Here is a 21,707-nt window from a genome sequence, read left to right on the forward strand (position 1 = left end):
GAGAAAATGTACATACCCATATACATACATACTTATCTTCAAAAATAGCACAAAGAATGAACAAAATACATATATTTGAATGACGTGAATAAAAAGTATGCACTGTTTTGAGGCAAAGATATTTTTAAAATACACGGGTCATATGTAAGCACGTCTGTGAATGAACACTCTCATGCCTGTATAGTCACAAAACACTAAACTGATAATACTGTTTAAAACATCACGGGAAAAAACTCAATATATTTTTTCTTCAAAACTTTCTAAAAAGAAAGGAAGAAAATAAGTTATATCTTACGTTTATCAAGAGAGTTATAGAATTTTAAGTACCATATTTTTGAAAACTATAAAGAAAAAAGATGTAGAAGGCTATGAAATGAACTGATCAAAAGGAAAATGCTAATTTTACATGGCTTATTTCCTAGTCTCCAAGCCTTTTTGTCTCCAAGCCGTAAGCATCTGCTAAATCAAACTGCTCCATTCATAAAGAGTCGTTCTTTGCTTTCAGACAGTTTGCAACTGGGACAGCACATTCGTAACCCCATGCCTGCCAAAAGTTTTATCTCAGACTGATGTATTTAGCTGAGAGGGTTACTAAAGAATGAGAAGCTCACGTCTGATTCTGCTTTCTTTAGTTTCATTCAACTCTCCATGCAGAGTCTGATGCCTCCTATTCTTAAGTTTCTCATCCATTATGTACTACACAAACTACACAACCTTCTAATTCTAACCAGCCTTCCAGAGCCTACAGCTGATTTGAATCTCAAGAAATTGTCAGTGACTAATAATGTCTTTTTATTTTCTAAAGTGCTAAATTAACTGTCTGCACAGTAAGACCTTTGTTTTTTAACTGAATACAGAGGTAGATAAAGAACTGAGTCTGGAATTAGTGGTGCAAACAGATTTCTAACCCACGATCACCAAAATTCAGATGTTACATGCTTCTTCAAGTGTTTCCTTACTTTTCAAGTGTCATCAAAAATAAATTCTGTCATGTTCATATAGAATGCTGAAATAACAGCTAAGATAATATCTGAAGCATTGAAGGTTCTTAATAAGGTTTTGTTTAAATAGGGATTCTCTGCAGCTACTTGAATACAGATATTGAATATTTTAAAAAGAACAGAAGTTTAATATATATGTTACTAACTCTGGCATATATAAAGGGGGTCTGTATTCACAGTAAAAACTGGTTTTGAGGCAGCCTAATAAATCAGAAAGCTGAAATGGAAACAGAAAATTTCTCTACAACTCAAAATCAACATTTCTGCATCATCAGTTCTCAAACTCATGTCATGTTACTGCAACTATTACAGGAACGCCATGACGCCCAGGTCTCCATGAAAGCAAAAGAAACAGTGTCAAATCTTTGATTCTTTTCACTTGTTTTAATAATTTGGTTCTCTATAAGTCGTGACTTATGCAAAATGAGAGACAGATAGAAGGGAGAACTGAATACTGAGATATTAGAAACACGCAAACCTTAAACATGGGCCATGAATTGAATATTTATGTCCTCTGAGAATTCACATGTTGAAACCCTAATCCCCAGTTGCTAAAGGTATACGGAGATGGGGCTTTTGGGAGGTAATTAGGTCATGAGGGTAGAGCCCTCCTGAGGGGATTAGCGCCCTGGTAAGATACCCAAACGCTGGCTTCCCCTCTCTCTCTCTCCACAATACGAGGATACAGCAAAAAGATATCAGTCTGCAAACCAGGAAGAGGGCTCACACCCAAAACTGATCTCAGAAGTCTGACCTCAGACTTTCCAGCCTCCAAAACTGTTAGAAATAAATGTCTGTTGTTTAAGCCTCCCACTCTACGGTATTCTTTATGGCAGTCTGAAGTGAGACAATGTATATTAATGAGAATGCTCTGAATCCAGAGGACACCTATAGCCGAGAAGGCAAAAGAGTGCTGACACTAAAAATAAAAACAAAAATAAAAACCTCCATTAAATTCTGAAATGCCACTTGACAAGTTATGTGTATTATTTCCCACAGGCTCTTGCAAACTCGTAAGTTTGGAAATGCTGCCCTAAATGAGAACTAGTGAAATCACATGCATTTCCATATACTACCTTTTTTGCACATGTATTTGAGGACACATATGCTACAATATAACTAAAACACAATTTAAGAAGGAAAAACCAAGAGGTAAAGAAAATCCAAAAGTTCAGTAAAAAACGGTACCAAGTAGCAAGTGTAGTTCAGTAAAAAACGGTACCAAGTAGCAAGTGTGAAGCAAATGTAGAAAGCAGATAACACAGGTAAGCTTAACCTTCAACATACATCACGCAGATGGAAGATCTAAAGCGGTGAAGATGGCATGTAGAAAGGGGGAGATTAGAAACTCTAGTCTAGAGGAAGCAATAATACACCATAAAACAAAGTTTAGGCAAAAATTATAAAACATACTGAAATATGACATGATTCAAAAAAATTAACGAAATTATGAGATTTCATTTTATATTTCAGTTAGCAAAATGTATGGTGACATAACATGACACACTCTTTATCAATCCATTCATACTATATGAATCTGTATTAAATTTATTTACATTACCAAAATTTGATAAGCACCCTTTATAGCTTTCTAATTTTCAGAACCAACCAATATCAAATGTATGGAAAACATTATTATCATAAGTGAGGGCAGATGTTTTAAATTTTAACAATAAACAATAATGTTAATTAAAAGTTAAGAAATAGGCAAGATGAAAGAATATGTTATGGGGCCCTTTTTACTCTTAAGTAGATTAAAATCCAGAGACACCATCTACAGTTAATAGACAAAGAAACAGATTTTCTAGTACATTATTTAAAAGTATCTACAGTACACAATTTTTTTCATATTGCTTTATTTCTGGAATGCCTTCTCCCCAGTATCCATCATGAAAAACATATTTATCCTACAAACTCCATTAATATGTCACATTTTCCCAAATCAACTCAAAAGAATGGTAGCGCGTGCTCGCGCGTTCTCTCTCTCTCTCTCTCTCTCTCTCTCTCTCTCTCTCTCTCTCTCTCATTCCTCTCCCATTAATAGTTTGTGAGTTACTTCACTATGTAATCCATTATATTCTGACCCGCATTTCAAGTCTGATGTGTTTCTAGTATCACCTAATTAAAATATTAACTTTAATATAACCCTTGTTTTATTCATCCTTATATGTGTTAGGAGCTCACAGTTTCTCTTTGGACTCCCTAAATAACTAATAGTAACCACTAGTAGAATCCACACTATAAATGAGGGCAAAAGAATGGTTAACTAACTCTCTCGCACAGATAGTACACATGAATTTTAAACAAAGTTGAGTTTAAACATTAAATTACCTGTACTAGGAAGTGGGCCCCATTTTGAAGAAATGCATCATTTCTTATTGGTAATTTTGTAGTGACTTGTGTTTTATACTCTGGGAAAATGAAGTTATTTCTCCTGGATATATTTAAGATGCCATCTTTTGCTTCCAAAGGGCCCATGGCTCCAGCAGGAATATAAAGTGCAGAGTAAAACATCCTCACATCTCCTTTAGTTCCTCCTAGTCTTGTAAAACTCAAAGATAAATATCGTTCACCTGGGGTGCTTTCAATCTTCTGATTTTCCATAGGAAAAAACGTCAGTAGGCCATAAACATCATCACTATCCTGAATATAGAACAAAAGCTGTGGATAAAGGAATAAAATATTAAAATGCAGAATTCTCACATCTGAGATTACCAAACTGTTTATTTTCCAGGCTGTTCTGATTTTTAATCTTCAGTTACGTATCTAAAAATGATCACTTCTTATATATACTAGAGTAAAAGATGAGTCAAAAACAGATTTGAAAACCTTCATAATTTAGTTTGCAGAACTTTTTTAAGAATAAACTTTTCATTTACAGATGGGACAACCTTGATCAAGCAAAACAACCACCATTTCCAAAACCAGTGTTCTCCCTGTCACATCAAACTAAAATAAAGATGATTTGTGTAATCAAATTCTTTGGCTCTTCCCTTGGACAGAAATAGTCACACCAGGAAAAGTATAACAAGAGATCTACCTCCGCTGGTTCGCTCACTTCTGCACCTCCTCGTATCGTATGAGGCAGAATCTGAAGTAGATAGGCTTCTGCCTCTTCTGGAATATCGTCATTAACAACAGTAAGAGGAAATGATGCCAACATCTGCCCTTGTGCAAAATGAAGCACTCCGGAACTTGGTCTGATGTCTGCAGTTACCGGCGAGGTATCACTGCTATTCCGTGTCAATACCCACTTCACAGAAACATTCCCATGGGTGCCACCATTTCTAACCACCGTAATTTCTTCAAATCTAGAATTTTGTAAAAAGAAATATACACAGTCATATAACACAATCTATTCCCTTGGGTCGACTTTTCCACTGTCAAGTTGGCTATCAGACACTGGTAAAAGCAGAGTCCATATCATAAAGAATGACTGTTTTTGATCTGAAGGAACTGATATGTGGATGTGTCTTAGGAAACTACCATAACAGCAATTCACTTGCATATGTAAATCACTCCCAAAATGAAAAGAAAATAGCAAAACCATGATAGAGAAAATGACATATACTCTTAAGAGTTCAACATTGTGCCCAACACCACAAACATAAATCTTGAAATAACATATTAAAATAATTGTAGCAATGGGTTTAAAATAAACCTTACCTTGATGTTGTATCTTCATCAATTATAACTGTCCTTTCAAATAAGACACTGTTGAATGAGAGGACTCCATAAGGTTTGTCATTAGGCTTAATGGTGACTTGTACAATAGAAGGGCTTAATAGCACAGCATCGCCCTGTAAGGTCTCTTTTAGTAACATAATGTGAAATGATTCAGCAATCTCTGGTATGGTGTCATCAACTACCTGAAATTTCAGGTGTGATTCATGAATAAAAGGCGGAAAAACAATAGTTGTGTTTGGCTGAAGATCAATGAAGTCTAAATTTTGCTGGGCCTGTGTTGTTGAATTCCCAGTTATAATAACATAACTGATCGAAACTTCATATTCATCAGATCCAATCAGATTTCCATTGTCATCTTTTCCTCGAACCACTGGAATTATGCGTATGTGGTCTTCTTCGGGTACCAAATAAACACTCTGAATGAATCTCACAGGACTATCATTTTTCTTAATGATGATCTCAACTGAGCTCCTAGAGGTGTTGATCTCAGCTCCTCCTTCTACACTTTTCAGTCGAATCAAAAATATTTCATCATTTTCTGGTACCTGTCAAAGAAATATAAACAGTGGCAAAATTTTAATAGCCAAAATTTACCTGCAAAAATACCAAAGTGTAAAAAGTCACTATGTTTCAATATAAATACATAAAATAAAAAGTTTTTAACTGAAGGGAGCAAATAGAAAATATTTACTAAAATATTTTCCAAAGGTAAATAATGTATTTTAGATAGAGAAGGAAAAGTTCATAAAGCAATGTTACGAACAGATAATGAAGTACAGATATAATGTCTTTCAACCTTGATCAATCTTCAGATAACTCTAAAGATTTGATGGTAAAATGAACATATATTCTTACTAGTTTTATCAGGTTGGTAAAGTCAAAAGTACCCTTCAAGATCAAATAACATTTAAGAATCTGGAAAACTACATAAAACATCACGTACAAATAAATCATTAGTTTTCAATTGTGATTTATTCTTTCTTTCTAATGGTTTCTAATTCAAGAGCTAAGCATACGATATCAGTCATACGATATCCAAAATATACATCATGCCTCCCTGGAGAAAAAGCTATTGAGAGTCAGTATTAGGGAAAATGTTGACTTTGTTAAAACCTTTTTTTTTTTTTTTGTAACTGCACATTATTCCTACGGATAACCTCCACTGTGCTATTTGAGCTTTTCCTTCACTACAAATTTTACTTTATGAATAAAAGTGAAAAAGCATATATTTTTACCTCAATTAATAGCAATGTAAGAGGAAAAGCTACGTATCTCAAAAAATAAAACATTATGACTTGATTATTGATCTTTTTTTCCCCAACTTTACTGAGGAATGCTCGACAAATATTAAAGTGTAGAACGTGATGATTTGATACACACTGTCAAATGATTATCAAGATAATTAACACATCCATCAGCTCACATATTCAACTCTGTGTGTGCGTATTTATGGTGAAAGTGTTAAGATCTACTCTCAGCAACTTTCAAGTATACAATACCATAATTTTGACAATACTATGCTGTACACTAGATCCTCATGAGATGACCTTTTAAGTTTACAATTAGAATACATAATAATTATTATCCTAAATTATATGCTTTTCAATATTCTGGGATCTAAAAACAAACGGTTTTTGTTGGCTACCAGAACCAGATGAACTAGTGTTAACACTGTCACCTAATATTACATTTTTTTCAATAGGACCACTCTCTCTTAATAATGTCTTCTAAATCACTTACCTTTTTTCCTCTCATGGGACTTTTTGTGATTTGTTTTCATGATTTCTTTGTAGGAAGGTAGAGGGATGGTTATAAATACCCACTTATTAATTTTTTTTTCCTGGCAATAATTTTTTAAAAGTCATTTTTCTGTTGTTTAGCTCATGGAGGATATACTTGCACACTGCTGTTCAAATTCATTCTTTCCTTAGCACTTAAACTAGCTGTGTATATATCTCAAACCTTGGTAGCTTCAATGTGAAATGAAAACTGACTAAAGCCTTCCTATGAATGTGAACATTTAAAATATCCAAACAAAGGAATACCAATTACAGTAGAAATTTCTTTGTTTTTACAGTAAAATATTTATGCTGGATAAATAGACTGTACCTGCTCAAAATTGAAATCACTAATAAAAATCAGGCATCATACAAAATGCTTAAATTTCTGTAGTACGTGTGGCTGCCACTTATGTTCAGGTTCATCAGCAAATTCAATAACATAAATATTAATGAGATATCTTCCAAAATACCAATTTATAGCTAAAGTATGACTTGCCATAATGACTATGTTCTTGAACAATTTCAAATACTGAACACAATTTAATCCTTGACATAACGTTCTCTAGCATGTCTATAATGCAGACAGAGTCCCTGTCCCATTTAAACATTTAACATTATCCCACCTCATCATCAAGTACTGTCAAGTTATAAACTACATTTGCTCTGCCAGGGGGAAATGTGATATTTCCTTTAACTGGACCCAAATCTTCTTGTGATGGATTAGGGCCACCTTCTACCTGCAAAGAAACACACAGTGCCATCAATAGATACAAAATATTTCACAAGAGTAAAAACAGCATCATTAGGATGTCAGCTGACAAAAACCTGAACTTAACTTAAAAATGTTTTGCAAGAATTACACTAACCTGTATGAAAGTCGCCCCTTGTAATTAACAGTCAGGGCGTATAATTACAGCTCTTGATTATAATTACATTAAACCACATGGTTTCTGAGAGCTTTCTCTTTTTTCTCAACCATTGTATTGAACCTGAGGGAAAAAACTTATATTTTTTCTTGAGAGCAAGGTATACAGAATTAGTAAATTCTCTGAAGTAATGAAATCAAATACCAGTTCCACCACAGACTGTGTAATCTTACGGCAAGATATTTAACCATTCTGTGCAGCATTTTCCTCATCTTTGGAAAGAGCATAATAATATCCACTTCACAGGCTAGATGTGAAAATCTAATAAAATCATTCTTTTTGAAAAGTATTTATTACATACTCTGAGTCCAACCTCTTTTAAGTATAAGGATATATATAGTAGTGAACAAGGCAAATTCCCTACCGATCAGGATGTTACATTTAATGAAAGAGAACAAATGATACATAAATGTGTTATGTGGCAGATGACAAATATTATGGAGAAAAATGAAAAAGGGCATAAGGGAAACTGAATGCTGAGAAGAGTTGCTGTTTATATGCAATGACAATAGCATAGGTCTAAAGCACTAGAACAGCATATGGCAATATTAAGTGCTCCACAAATGTTAGTTGTAACTATTTCAAAAAAAAAACAGAAAGCTCAATGTAGGTGCCCGACCATTGCAGTATACACCTGAACCTGAAGCTGAATTCTAATGAATGTCAACTATAATTTTATTTATTTACATATGTATATATATATATATATATATATATATATATATATATATATATATACACACACACATATATGTGTGTATATATATATGTGTGTATATATATATATGGTCACAGGAAACGGAGTACAGCATAAGGAATAGAGACAGTGGAAATGTAACGGATGTGTGTGACATCAGAGGGGTAGTAGATTGGGGGAGGGGGTTTATCACTTTGTGAGGGGTATAAATGTCTAACTATTACATTGTTTTATATACTGAAACTAATAAAAAAAGGTTCAAGACCCAGTAAAATAAATTCAGACATTCATAGTGAAGGTGAAAACACTATAACTAATGATCATTTCCTTATCCTTTCTACAGCCAATTTTTTTCCAATTTTTCCCATATTTGTTATCAAATATATTTTCAAAAGTGTATTATCTAAGAGCATATTCCTAAATACATGAACTATTGCTTAAGGATTCCTGTAAAGAACTTGCAAGGCTACTGCATATTTAATTAGTGTTTCCTATGTTTTTCATGCATTTCTGCCTTATGTGATTTTCTTTTCTTATGTAATTAATGTAACCATCACATGAGGTAGCTCCCCATGAGCTCAAGTAGAATTATGTTACATAAATCCAATTATCCATTCTATTGATATTATAATCAATAATTAAGATAGACACTGGTGTCAGAATTGTGCAACATTTTAATGTTTGAAAATAGCATATGATCATGTTCAGGATCTTTATAAAACACAAAAATTAGTTGGAGATTTATATATGTATCTCATAGAACAATATGGTAACACAATGGTAAGCATGTGATCCGTAAGCAATGAAATGGAATGGTTACAGCGAGCACCCTAAGACATGCACCTCACCCACAGCCTATCTCACTTACATCAAATGCTATAACATCTATGAACCTCCACGGTGGAGTGTGACTGCTGTTAACACCATCCGGTACGTGTATTTTTAAAAATGGGGAATGCAAATGTGGCAAAACTACATATTAAATAATTTTATATAAGCCTAAGTAACCCACCAGAGTTTTTAAAAATTTATGTCCTTGAAAAGGTTTATCATAAAGGTTCTATAAATTTTATAGAATTCACGTAGTAGTAGGAGTAGGAGTAGGAGTACGAGTAGTAGTAGTAGCTTGTGGTTTATTATTACTCTATACCTAAAATGATATATTGTGGTCCATGTAAGCGCAGTATATGTACTCAAAAGCAAGGAAAACATTTTTAAATTAACCGTGAAACTAGTCAGATAATGAAAGTAGTTACTTTTATTTCATTTTTATTAAGGGTCACATTTATCATACAAGGACCTTATTTTTCAAATTGTAGCCATCTGGTATGAACTCTAAAGTGTTATCATGTAAAATGATTTCAAAATAAACTTACCTCAAAAGTCACAGTGACCATTCCATAGGTTCCTTTTTCTCTGATGAGAGTAACAGGCACAGATTCGTTTCTGCCCCTAGGCTCACGCACTGTGATTGAGAAAGGCTATTGGGAAGAAGAGACAATCAGGCACTGATCAATAAGCGGTAAGAGGTGGCGCCAACTGTTACCTTAGAAATACTACATTTCCACAGACAAATCAATCCACATTGTACTCTGAAGAATATGGTATTTCCTAGCATTAATCAACTGTAGCTAATAAAAGCACTTACAAGGTTAAAAGTAATAGTGTAAAGGGAACATGCAACTAGTCAGGCAAAAGATGTAGGTTCTTATCCTGGTTCTACCATCAACTAGCTGTTCTGCTGAGAAAGCTTAAAGGTTATCTAGTCAAAAACTGAGAAACTCTAATGCTCACAGGAACCCAGGTCACAGAAATGAGTTGTGCCTCGAGACCAGGGCAGCTCACTGGAACCATTTGGCCTTGCTCCCAACCACTATCCTCTCCTCATCGGTCAGCTCACCACTGAAAAGCAGACAACTGTTAATGACTTTTTCAGGTCCTGATCACTGAGGGGAAGAAAGAGCCAGGACTTCCAATGTGGAAATGTGCTGGCGTGGGTCTTAATTTGTGTTCCAAAAGACGCATTAGAGCTGATGGTTCGGCTAGGTCTTATTTTCGGGGGAACATGGTAGTTAAGGGCTCAGTAAATGTTGGCTTATCATCATTAGTGTTATCTTCATCATCAGTAATCATCCAGATCAGGAAACAAAGCCAACCTATTTAGCAACTACTGTGAGCTCAACTGTTACTTAGTGTAATTTTAATCATGCAGGGCAGCTGCCCAGTCAGAAGCTGCCTGGCATCACTGAGATCTTAACAGTCAGGGACCTGGAACTGATGCTAGAGATTAGGATTCATTCTGAGAGGCTAAGATGTATAATGTCAAAACTAAAAAAGAGGACTTCTGGTGGATGGTGGATTTTCAGTTCTCCTGAGTACCCTGTTCTACTGAAGCAGAATTGAATGTTAAGAATACAGTGTCACCACGATACTACCTTCCCCCAATGACTCTGGATTTGGTGCTAGAACCACGTTTTCCTGATATCCCACATGTGTTCCCTCACTCAAGTTGCCGAGTTAGTTGGTATGGAGGTCCTTTAGGCTCTCAACCTCCTGAAATTCTCACCACTAGTGTTTTTGCCCTGTTCTAGGATTCTACAACATTTTTATAGACTGCAGGAGAGGGAGAAATTGGAAAGTAGTTAATAACTACTCCCATCCCTTTTTACTTTTATTTTGGGGACATAAAGACATTGACAGGAACTTGTGTTATCACAGCAAGCCAAGTCTGTATTTGGACAGCAAATCTGCCTGTATTTCACACTAGTTACTGAAAGACACCTTCAAAGGCCATCATTCATCTCAGTATTGGCGAGGTGAGAGAACTAAGGAAAAGGCTATTGAAATAAATTTTTTCCTTTTGTTTTATGGTGGCTTCCATCTACAGAGACTCAGGTGATTCTCTTAATGACATCTTGGGATTCTTTGATTCTCCAGGAAAATACCCGATCTTGAGTTGACAATGGCTGAAATTTCCTCTTGGACACTGGGGACGTGGTACATATTAAGTAACCTCAACCTCCCATTAATTAAAATATGTGGACCTTTGGGGACAAAGTAGGAGCCTATTATATATTTACCAGTCTCAAGTGGAAACACTTTTCAAATGAGGAGAAGCCAGCCAGCTATTAGACAGGTAATTTATGGTGATTTTTGTTTACTGTGAAAATATTTCTATTTTGAACTATGTTTCCATTTGTTGTCCTGAAGGAAGTTCTTATAACTCAACATTTGTTTAGTCTTATAAATAAAGAGGATTTTTAAATATGTTCACTTTCATAAAGAAAAAGAATCCTTTAAACAAATCAATCTGAGGTTGGGGGTAAGTGCAGAGGAAAGGCAATAGGAAGAGAAATAAAGCAAGTAAGGGAGCCTGCTTCATAAATAACTAATAATTTCCTAACAATCAAATAGAAATAATTGGTTAATTAAAATAATTTATGTAAATGTATAGTGTAGGTTACAAAATGTCTCATTTATGTTATTCATCAAACCTTTTTAATCAAGATACTGCAGTTATAGGGATTATATTTATCTACAGCCCACCGTATCTCAAAGGAAATTTAAGGTATTAAGAAAATGACATACAATACACCAACTGTAGTAGCATTCTAAATTGGAAAATAAATAAAAAGCTGGGGAGCATCACATCATCTTTTAGTAACGATACTTAGTATTTTGATTCAAAAGTTTCCATATAATGAAGGTTATTATAGTCTAATACTTAGTGGAAAAACCCAATGGTATTCAAGATAAATTTTGTTTTATTTTAAGAGCTGAAAACAATTTCTTTCAAGGGCTGACCTGTCTTGTGTGTTTGTGTCTAAAGATAAAACGCTGTGAACATAGGACTGGCCAGGGACACGGGAATTCGGTGGTAAGGGAGAAAAAAGTGAACTGCTGAGAAAAACTGAGGGTTAATGACATGGAGTTTTAACCTTTAGAAAATATTATTCAATGGAAGAAATCCAGGGTAGGGGTTGACTACAGATATTGTAAGTGCTGTAATGTCTACTATTTAATTTTAAGTTTACTATAGGTTTTTTCAGTATTCTTTCAATATGTTTTTCTCATCTCCAAGTCACTAAACTTTCAAAGGAGGCTGAAAGACAATGCTTTCTTTAAGTGGCAGTTGGAGAAATCAAGCAAAAGGAACTGGGTTACAATATCTGCTACAGAATGAATGTTTTTGCCCAACCCCTGCCCAAATTCATATGTTGAAATCCAAACCTGCAATATGATAATATCAGGAGGTGGGACCTTTGAGAGACGACTAGGTAATGAGGGTGGAGCCTCATGAATGGGACTAGTGCCCTTATAAAAGAGATTCAAGCGCTCCCTTGACTTTTCTGCCATGTGAGAACAAAGCAAACAGACAGCAGTTTATGAACCAGAAATTGGGCCTTCACCAGACGCCAAATCTGCCAGGGCCTTGATCTTGGACTTTTCAGCCTCCAGAACTGTGAGAAATAAATTTCTGTTGCTATTAAGCCACCCAGTCTATGGCATTCTGTTACAACAGACCAAATCAAGACAACATCTGAGTTAGACACCACCAAAAGAGGTAACAGATGAAACAGGTGGCATGATCAGCAGAAAAAGATTAGGACGAGAAATGACCGTGATCGTACAGGCCTCCTCAATGCAAAAAAAAAAAAAAAAATCTTAGGTAGAACAAATGGACCGTCTACAGAATGTGGAATACGAATGGAATTACAACAAATTTTATTTAAATATCAAAAGACAATGAGTCCTATTTGGGAGACCATCTCCCAAATGGTGGTCTCCCAGGGATACTGTGGATGCCTGATCATGGCACTGTACACCAGAAGCTAAACATTAATGAATGCCAACTATAATTTTATATATATAAGGTGATGGTTCGGTGTGAGGTCGGAGGGATAGTGGATGGAAGAAGGGGTTTCACAGTATGAGGGATATAAATGATGAACGTCTAAGTAGTACCTTGTCTTGTACACCTGAAACTAATAAATTAAAATAAAAAAACTAAAAACTAAAAAAAGACAATGATACTAGGTAACATCGTGACAAATAATCAAAATATTAAACTATAATCTAGCAACCACAAGATTAATCAAATTGTAGCCATACCTCATTAAATGAAATAATTCCAAATGCATTATCATTTGATAATACTGTCACAGTAACAGTCCTTGGCCACCCAAGCTTCACATTTGCTAAAGGTTTCTAAAATAAAATAGTAAGTTAAAAGAGAAAAGAATAATCATTTTAGCAAAATTTGTCTTTAAATAATTATTCAGATTATGAATAAACACACAAGAATACTTTTAATGCACCGATTAAGAAAATATATTCAAACTAAGGCAAGATGGCAAAGAAGTCCCAACAATAATTATTCAAAAAAGTTTTGAAAATCATTAATCACTATAAAATATAAATTATTATAATTAGAAGTAATCACTGGATACTTATACTGTATTATAATCACTCTAATCTCATTACTAATGTGACATAGAATTAAGCAGTATGAAAATCTATTCACACATGATTCTTTTCTTATACTACAGAAGGTGCTGAAATTTAAGTATTAGTTATTCCATAAATTATAGAGCCAAATTAAAGATAAAAAATTAAAAAATACTTTTCTAAGAAGTGTGGGAGAGTTGTCTGTAGCATTTCTATTGCTGTTCAAAGCAGCATTAAGGAATATAAAAAAACAGTGTACAAAAGCAAAACTTGACAGTTTCAAGTATCATTTTTATAAAAATTTTAATCATACCGATATAATCATTCTAAAAAAAATAATCAATGCCCTTCAGAAAAAGCTAACAAGAGCAGTGTTAGCAATCATTGCCTCAACCTAACATATCAACCCATAAAAGACAATTAAATATTAAACTAGTCAAGCATTTTTCCTAGGGGTACTATGAGTTTATTCTAAGGTTCAAGGACCTCCCACTTCCATGCCTGCTTTTTTGTATCCTTCTCTTTTGAACTCTGAAGTCACAGTCATTCTTTGTGCATCTGGTTGCATGGGAAAGATAAAAAGAGAACAGGGCCAAAGGGAAGACAAGGTTTTCTTGAGCATCTGTCATGCAATTCCTAAAAAAGCTGAATGGATCCAAAAACTAGCCATAGGGTCTTCTGAACAAGATTGTCTAAGGAATAACCAGACCATGAAATTGCCAAAGAGGTTTGCAGTTCTGGCTTCTATGAAAACTACCACCGGTCACCTAAACTGGCTTATCTCTATAGAAATAGATTTTTAAGTGTTGCGAGATTTTTATGAGTTTAAGGTTAAGGGGATTTGGGGGTAGGAGGAGGGGAGAGAAACATTTACCTGTAATGTTAAGTAAAAAGTAAAAGTTTCATCAGGCTCTGGTAAGTCATCGTCACATACTGCTATGTACACTGTCCTATTTGTTTCTCCAACAGGTATAAAAGCTGCAGCATATGTGTCAAAAAAGTCACCGGTGTCCTCTCCATATAGCTATCAAATGCAAAATATAGATAGTTCTTACAGTGTTAGGATAGGCCAAACTGATGCTAATTGGAGCAATCCACAGGAAAAAAAACATGAATAAAGTGGCACCAATGTTTACAGGTAGGATATACAAAACAAGTATTTGATAATGGATAAAAATCACCTTCAAAAAACATTATTAAAAAAATGACTCTACACAAAAACATTTGCTTGTGATCTGGAAGGACAAAGAATCATTACATAGAAAAGTAGTAATTATAAAGGAAAGTAATGATGTGAATTTTTTTTTCTCTGCCTCTTGACTGATCTGAAGTGGATTACAGCAAACTTAACAAGAAGACAAATTATAGCTAAAACTCTCCCAAAGAAGTGTTAAAAGTAGCCTGCCAAAATATATTAGGAAAATCAACTATTTTCCCTATCAATTTCAAAGAAACTGCTCTTTCCAAAACTTTCAACCTGAAGTTTTATTTATATTCTTCCACAACTCCAATAAAGGCTCAATAAAGTATTTTAGCATTCCAAACTCATTAGTCATTACAAACCTTTTCCTTGACCTTTTAAGACCTCATTCTGTAATATTAGCACCACTAAAAGATTTTCAAGAGAACAATAATTATAAAGAAGCAACTTCTTGTGCAAATCTGAGATTCTTTCGCCAAAAAACTCAAAATGAATAACTTAACTACTAGAATAAAACTATGATTTAGTACAAATAAAAAATGAAGGACACGTATAGTTAATTTTTAATCTTCATTTATAAAAATCGGTTAAGATTTAAATACTTGAGAAAACCAAGTAAGTTGTCAAGGGTGTTGGAAAACTTGTACTCATACCTTAATATAAAAAGTTGCACCATCTTTTAGAAAGCATTAAAGATCAAGAGCCATTGAGATAAAAGGAAAAAACACAGTAATCCAACCCCCTAAAATCATTTAACAATCCAAAACAGGCAAAATCAACAGATACGTAAATAAATTCATCAGAGAAACATTTATAACAGCAAAAATTGGAAGCAACATCAATGAAAAACAGTTGAGGAATGACTGGGAAATAATGACACACCAAGAAAATGACACATCAAGAAAAGTTGTGAAAATGATAAAGCAAACTGAAAATATTATGAGGCTATATGCAAAATTACAATGTAAAAGTTTATCAAGCAAAATATAGACTCAAACTAAAAATGGATTCAATAAATATACACATCATAAATTAAAAACTAAAAGCAATGCACAAAATTATAATATTGGGTTCATTTCATAGTTTTTTTCTTGTCTCTTTTCACAGTGTTTCACAATGTGACAATTTAACCTATTGCTTAAAAACTTATGTCTGAAAACAAAAATTTCAAGTACACTGGGCCTCACAAACAGCCATATCCTAGTGGTCACATGACATTACATTCTAGTTAAACAAACACAGATGCATGCACACAGAATTCATTCAATAACTAAACTGTGTGCAAGATGAAGCCTGCATTAGTTTAACAAATTCTACTTAAGTTAATCTAATTTCTCTTAAAAAAAAGAGTTCTCCAACATAACTAAAGGTTTTTTAATTGCCATTTTTCACTTCTAAATATTGCACATATTTTCTTAAAGCCACCTGACAACAGACCCAATAACAAGCAGAGATAACTAGAATCCAAACTATGCAAAATAAAATGTTCTTTTACTTAGAAACACTTGATATTGTTGTTTTTTTAAATAAATACATAAACATTTAAAAATGGTCAGTCTATATCTTTAAAATACTATTATTGTCAAGTGCACATGCTACCTTAATATATAACTACTCAGAATCTCAGAGATAAAAAAAAAAATTCTTGTCACTGAAAAAGAAATTTCATATCTATTTCAGTAAAAGTAGAACTACAATCATGTCTTACCGATACAATTGCAGTGACATTTGCTGGCTCTCCTATCCTTTCGATGACAAGACGAGTAACTGTTGTACTTGTTTCATTAACTATAAATTCTGTTTGTCCAGCAAATCTTATTTCTGTTTCTCCAAACACAAAAGGGATGAATAAAGCTGAAAGAAGATTTACTAATAAAAATGCAGAGGGCATCCCTATAAGAGAAAATAAAGATTTTGTTTGCAGATATCTAACGTATTTTCATTAGAGTGTGTTGTCTACAGATATAAATAGAGTGAAGAGTTAGGCAGTAAGCACCTAAGACATAAATACATCAAATATTAAGCCATCAATTCAAATGTGTGATCACAAAAATAAATGAAAAATCCCAAACTTTCTATGGTTCTCTTTTGCTGTTCATAACTACTTTTTGTTCTTTAACTTATATGTTAAGATAATAGTTATAACAAGCCTTAAACTTATCTATTAAATTCAGTTTATTTAAAAAAATTTGACGCTTCAATTTATTCTAAGAAAAACCTACAGAGACATGTAAACAAATTAAAGCCCGTCTTCCCCCAAATGAAACTGTAAAATACAAGCAAAAACTAAAAACATTATCAAATGAATCAATAATCTTAATGAATTTATTCATCTATTTATTTGATGATCAAACAAACACAAGAGAATTCTGGAAACTGGTATATAAAGCAGTTGAAACTAAAACTATAAATAAGTTGATTTCTTAGTCAGGTCTACTTTTTCCTTAAATATGTTGTATTTGAGAATGCTTTTTAAGTTTTTAGTTATTGCAAGGAAATGCTAATCCTTTCAAAGCACACAAATTTCCAGGAGTTAAATTTCTCCCATTTTACTTGCTAAAATACACCACTTCTTAGAAAATGACCATCTTGCTTTAAAAATGAGCAAATTTCACAAAGTGTGTATTTCCAAAACTTCTGTTGTGTTCTTCTTACCACAATGTGCACGTTTATGAGTCATCAATATTGTTCCTACTTTCAGCACTGTGTGATTCAAGTGCTTTCAAAAGCTCAACAGTGCAGTGGCCTCTTGAAAGCGCTGTTTTGTAATGTAGATGTACCTCTAAAAATGTGAACAATTTATCTCACGGATCATTAAGATTCCAATGGATTATGTGTTCGGTCACACGAAAATAACAAGTTCATACATGTTAAACGAGAGTTGCATTCCGTACTCTATGAACCAAAATGCTTCCTATTAATTTTTACCTTGGTCAAGAAGTAATAAAATTTTCATGTATGTGATATTCCCACGTGGCTACACATGGCTTTATATTTAGAAACCACCAAATATGTAAGTTATTGACATAATTTAGGGTTTAAATGCGATTTTCTCAGTCAATTATATTCAAACTATGCAGTCTGAGATTGTTGAATAATGTCTCACACACTATGGATGCAGAGTTCAGATGGAGTCCAGGAAAGAGACACAGGCCAACAGGAACAGAGACTCTGGAGGATTAGGGAACTTTTTACACCTGAGCCTTCTAAGAAAGCCTGCACCGGGCTAAGGGTCTTGGGAAAAGAAATAAAATAGTTCTTCCTCATCAGCTACAAACTCTTCCTTGATTACTAAGCCAGGAACATTTATCAAAAGAAAGGCAATGGAAAATAGGAGAGAAAGAAGGAAAAAGGCAAAATTTGGGTGAGGCAGGAAATTGAGAGTTTTGTGCTAAAGACAACTGAGTATCTTTTGTGGCATTCTAAGCCAGAATGATTTCACACCTCACTTCTAACAAATGGTGGGAAAGCAATGAACTAGGGATGGGAAAGAACAGAACAGAGGGGTTAGAAAGTAGCAACCTCGGCCTTGGATGTGTAAGAAAAAGATCAACACTGGTCTATTGTGATTTTGAAAGAAAAATTTCAATTCCTGAACATTAGATGTGACAGAATCTTGAGCTGAGAGAACTAAGATCCCTGAAAAAGTTCTGAGAAAGAGTGAAAGTGAGTTTCAGCATGAGAAAGGGGAATCATGAATGACTGGGAACATAAATTCTCAAAATTTGTCCTGCATAAGAATCAACTCAGACCTTTGTTAAAATTCATATTCTCACACTCAGAAATTCAGATCCAGTGAGTTTAAGTTAGGGCCCAGGAATGAGAATTTAACAGGCAGCCTGGCTGATTCTAATGCAACTGATTCTTGGGATTCAGTTTGAAATGCACTGTCCTAGAGTATGAGAAAGTGTGAGAAATGTGTTCTGGAGTGACCATACAATAGACCACATTTGTAGCTTTAATTACTGAATTGTCCAATACAATAAATATGCTTGAACTTTCTGCAGACTAACTCATATATTTTTCTACATATTACTATATTGCATTTTAAGATTCCTTATTGTCTGAAGAAAAACTATAATGACCTATAGAAAATAATCAGAACACCAAATACATAGTGTTATTCTAGGTACTTTATATACAATAACACATTTAATCTTCACATCTCAATGAAGACGGTGCTAGAATCAATAGCCCCATTTTATAGCTGAGCAAACTAACGGACAGTTTAGTTAACACAGGCATTGTTATTTAGCTAAGTAAGAGGTTGGGCAGCATTTGAACCCAGGAGTTCATCTTCAAATTCTCTATCCAATGACCACACAATATTGCCTCTTATATTTTATTTCTACAAATCACGTATCTCCACCGTGAATAATATGGAAGATTGTTTATGTTTCCAAGCATTCGAATATTTTAAACTCATGCACAATAACCAAAACTACCATAGAACTAATTATGAGTTTCCTAAAAGGTTGCACCTTATTGTGATGAACATTACATTTATTTAACCGAAACTACAGTTGTCTTCTGACTACTTTAAATATTTAACAATATCTTTTAATGTCAGGAACAATGAGCTCAAATGGTGTATGCTTGCAGTTTCTCAGGCAATTAGAGCTCCAAAAACTTGTGGTTAAATCAGTAAATTTATTTTAAATTGGTGTACATCAGTGAGTTTTGAGATTATGCAAAATGAACAAACAAGCATGAATGGAAATGCCTCAAATTCTGTGACATCATTGATAATTGAACCTCCTCCGCTTTCATCTTTTCAACTTGTACGAAAGGTTGAGGCAAAGCTGGCATTCAAAAGCAATTAAGAGATGATGAAAAAGCTCTGAAAGTGAAGTTCCCATTAGAACATTGGCATAATTACACAAATACTGAATAGTTTCATTTTAGGAGTAGCTAAGTACATTTTCTTCTTTCATACAAAAAAATCTATGGACTTTGAAACTCCTATTAAACTCAGAGGACCAGGCATTAGTAATTGGCACAACACTTAAGCCTCATATCTATTCCAGGTCACTTTTTTCTCTCATTAGATTTAATAAAAGTTTTATATGACCCATCCTACCACGTATTTTAAAACTCAATACAATGAATTTCAAACATATGTTTAAAGATCATAATGTGTTTAATTTATAGTATATCACAATTGTGACAAAACTATTTTAGCATTGAGTCATTCCTCTGCTCTGTAATGGTATGATAGTCCCATATTCAAATCCTCTCATTTCCAACTACCATCCACCTTGCTCAGTATGATTCAAAGGGAACCAAAACTGCTCCTGCCAATAGATTTCTTACCTCTTAATAGATCTCCTATTGTGTTAAAACAATGAGATCTAGATTACCTTCTTGCTTATTTCCTGAATTATACTATGAAGTTTTTTAAATATATTTTTTATTTTTCAATTACAGTTGGCATACAGTTGACATACAGTTACATTAGTTTCAGGTGTACACCAGAGTGATCAGACATTTATATCACATATGAAGCGATCACCCAGATAAATCTAGTACCCATCTGACACATACATACCTTGTTTTCCCGAAAATAAGACCTAGCCAGACAATCAGCTCTAATGCATCTTTTAGAGCAAAAATTAATGTAAGACTCGGTATATTATATTATATTATACTATACTATATTATATTATATTAATTATAGACCAGGTCTTACATTATAGTAAAATAAGACTGGGTCTTATATTAATTTTTGCTCCAAAAGCCGCATTAGAGCTGATTGTCGGGCTAGGTCTTATTTTCGGGGAAACACAATAGTTATTACCATACTATTGACTACTACTTCTATTGATAGATACTTAGATTGCTTCCATATCTTAAATATTGTAAATAATGCTGCAATGAACATATATGTAGACACATATGTCTTTTCGAAATAGTGTTTTGGGTTTCTTCAGATAAATACCCAGAAGTGGATTACTGGGTCCTTCTTTGTCTCTTGTCACAGCCTTTGTTTTAAAGTCTACTTTGTCTGATGTAAGTATTGCTATCTCAGATTTTGTTTTCATTAACATTTTCATGAAATATCTTTTTCTATCCCTTTACTTTCATTCTGTGTGTGTCTTTTGATCTAAAGTGAGTCTCTTTGGGGTAGCATATGTAAGGATCTTGTTTTCTTTTCCATTCAGCCACCCTACGTCTTTTGACTGAAGCATTTAACCAATTTACATTTCAAGTAATTGTTGCTAGATGTGTATTGCCTTTTATTATTCATATTTTTTTCTCCTTTTTCTTAAATTAGTCCCTTTAACATTTCTTGTAATACTGATTTGGTGGTGATGAATTCCTTTAGCTTTTCCTTCTCTGGGATATACTATGAAGTTTTGATAGAGTCCTGACACCACATAGACACGAAGTCTTAGGTTCTTGGATTCTAGTAATCATATTCATCCTACCCAATAAATCACCCAACTCTGTGAAAAATATATCAAAATTAAAATCAGGATTACATTAGAGTTTTTCTTACAATGCAAATTGGTTGCTTTCAGAAGAGCAGCTTACATTTTAGTATAATATTCGTATACTGAGCACCTACTCTACATTGTGCAACCCCCTATGCTAATCACAGAGGACACAAGGACCCATAACATATGGTCCTTGGCCCCAACATACTCACAAGGATGGGTATATGATTTAGGTCAGGCCCATCAAACCGACAAGCTTTATGTTTGCTTAAACATAAAGATGCAGATTCCCTCTACTGCAGGATTCAGGATTGTATTGATTGGGGCCAGTTTCTTCCAAAGCCTGAAATGAGGCCAACACAACCAAACTGAGACAAGGGATGGAGAGGAGCCAAGTCTTGATAATCTATCTTGGGTTCCTGAATTAAGCTGTACATGGGACTTTCAATTACTCAGGCAATTAATTACATTTTTTACTAGCCAGCTTTGCTTGGATTTTCTGCCATTCTCAACATCAATACTTATCCAC

General features: G+C 34.0%; 1 protein-coding gene across 1 annotated transcript in view; it reads right to left on the reverse strand.

Annotated features, from left to right (window-relative positions):
- Positions 1-21,707, reverse strand: part of ADGRV1 (adhesion G protein-coupled receptor V1) — a 503,044-nt gene that overhangs the window by 453,470 nt on the left and 27,867 nt on the right. The window contains exons 2-9 of the mRNA XM_081054450.1: positions 16,450-16,634; positions 14,415-14,564; positions 13,205-13,300; positions 9,469-9,573; positions 7,093-7,206; positions 4,668-5,233; positions 4,042-4,312; positions 3,333-3,662 (exon numbers count right to left, since the gene is read on the reverse strand). Of these exons, the coding sequence (XP_080910576.1) occupies positions 3,333-3,662; positions 4,042-4,312; positions 4,668-5,233; positions 7,093-7,206; positions 9,469-9,573; positions 13,205-13,300; positions 14,415-14,564; positions 16,450-16,634 (1,817 nt within the window). The remainder of the gene's footprint in view (positions 1-3,332; positions 3,663-4,041; positions 4,313-4,667; positions 5,234-7,092; positions 7,207-9,468; positions 9,574-13,204; positions 13,301-14,414; positions 14,565-16,449; positions 16,635-21,707) is intronic.

The sequence above is a fragment of the Rhinolophus hipposideros genome (genome assembly GCF_964194185.1).
Source record: "Rhinolophus hipposideros genome assembly, chromosome: 7".
In the NCBI taxonomy this organism is placed as follows: Eukaryota; Metazoa; Chordata; class Mammalia; order Chiroptera; family Rhinolophidae; genus Rhinolophus; species Rhinolophus hipposideros.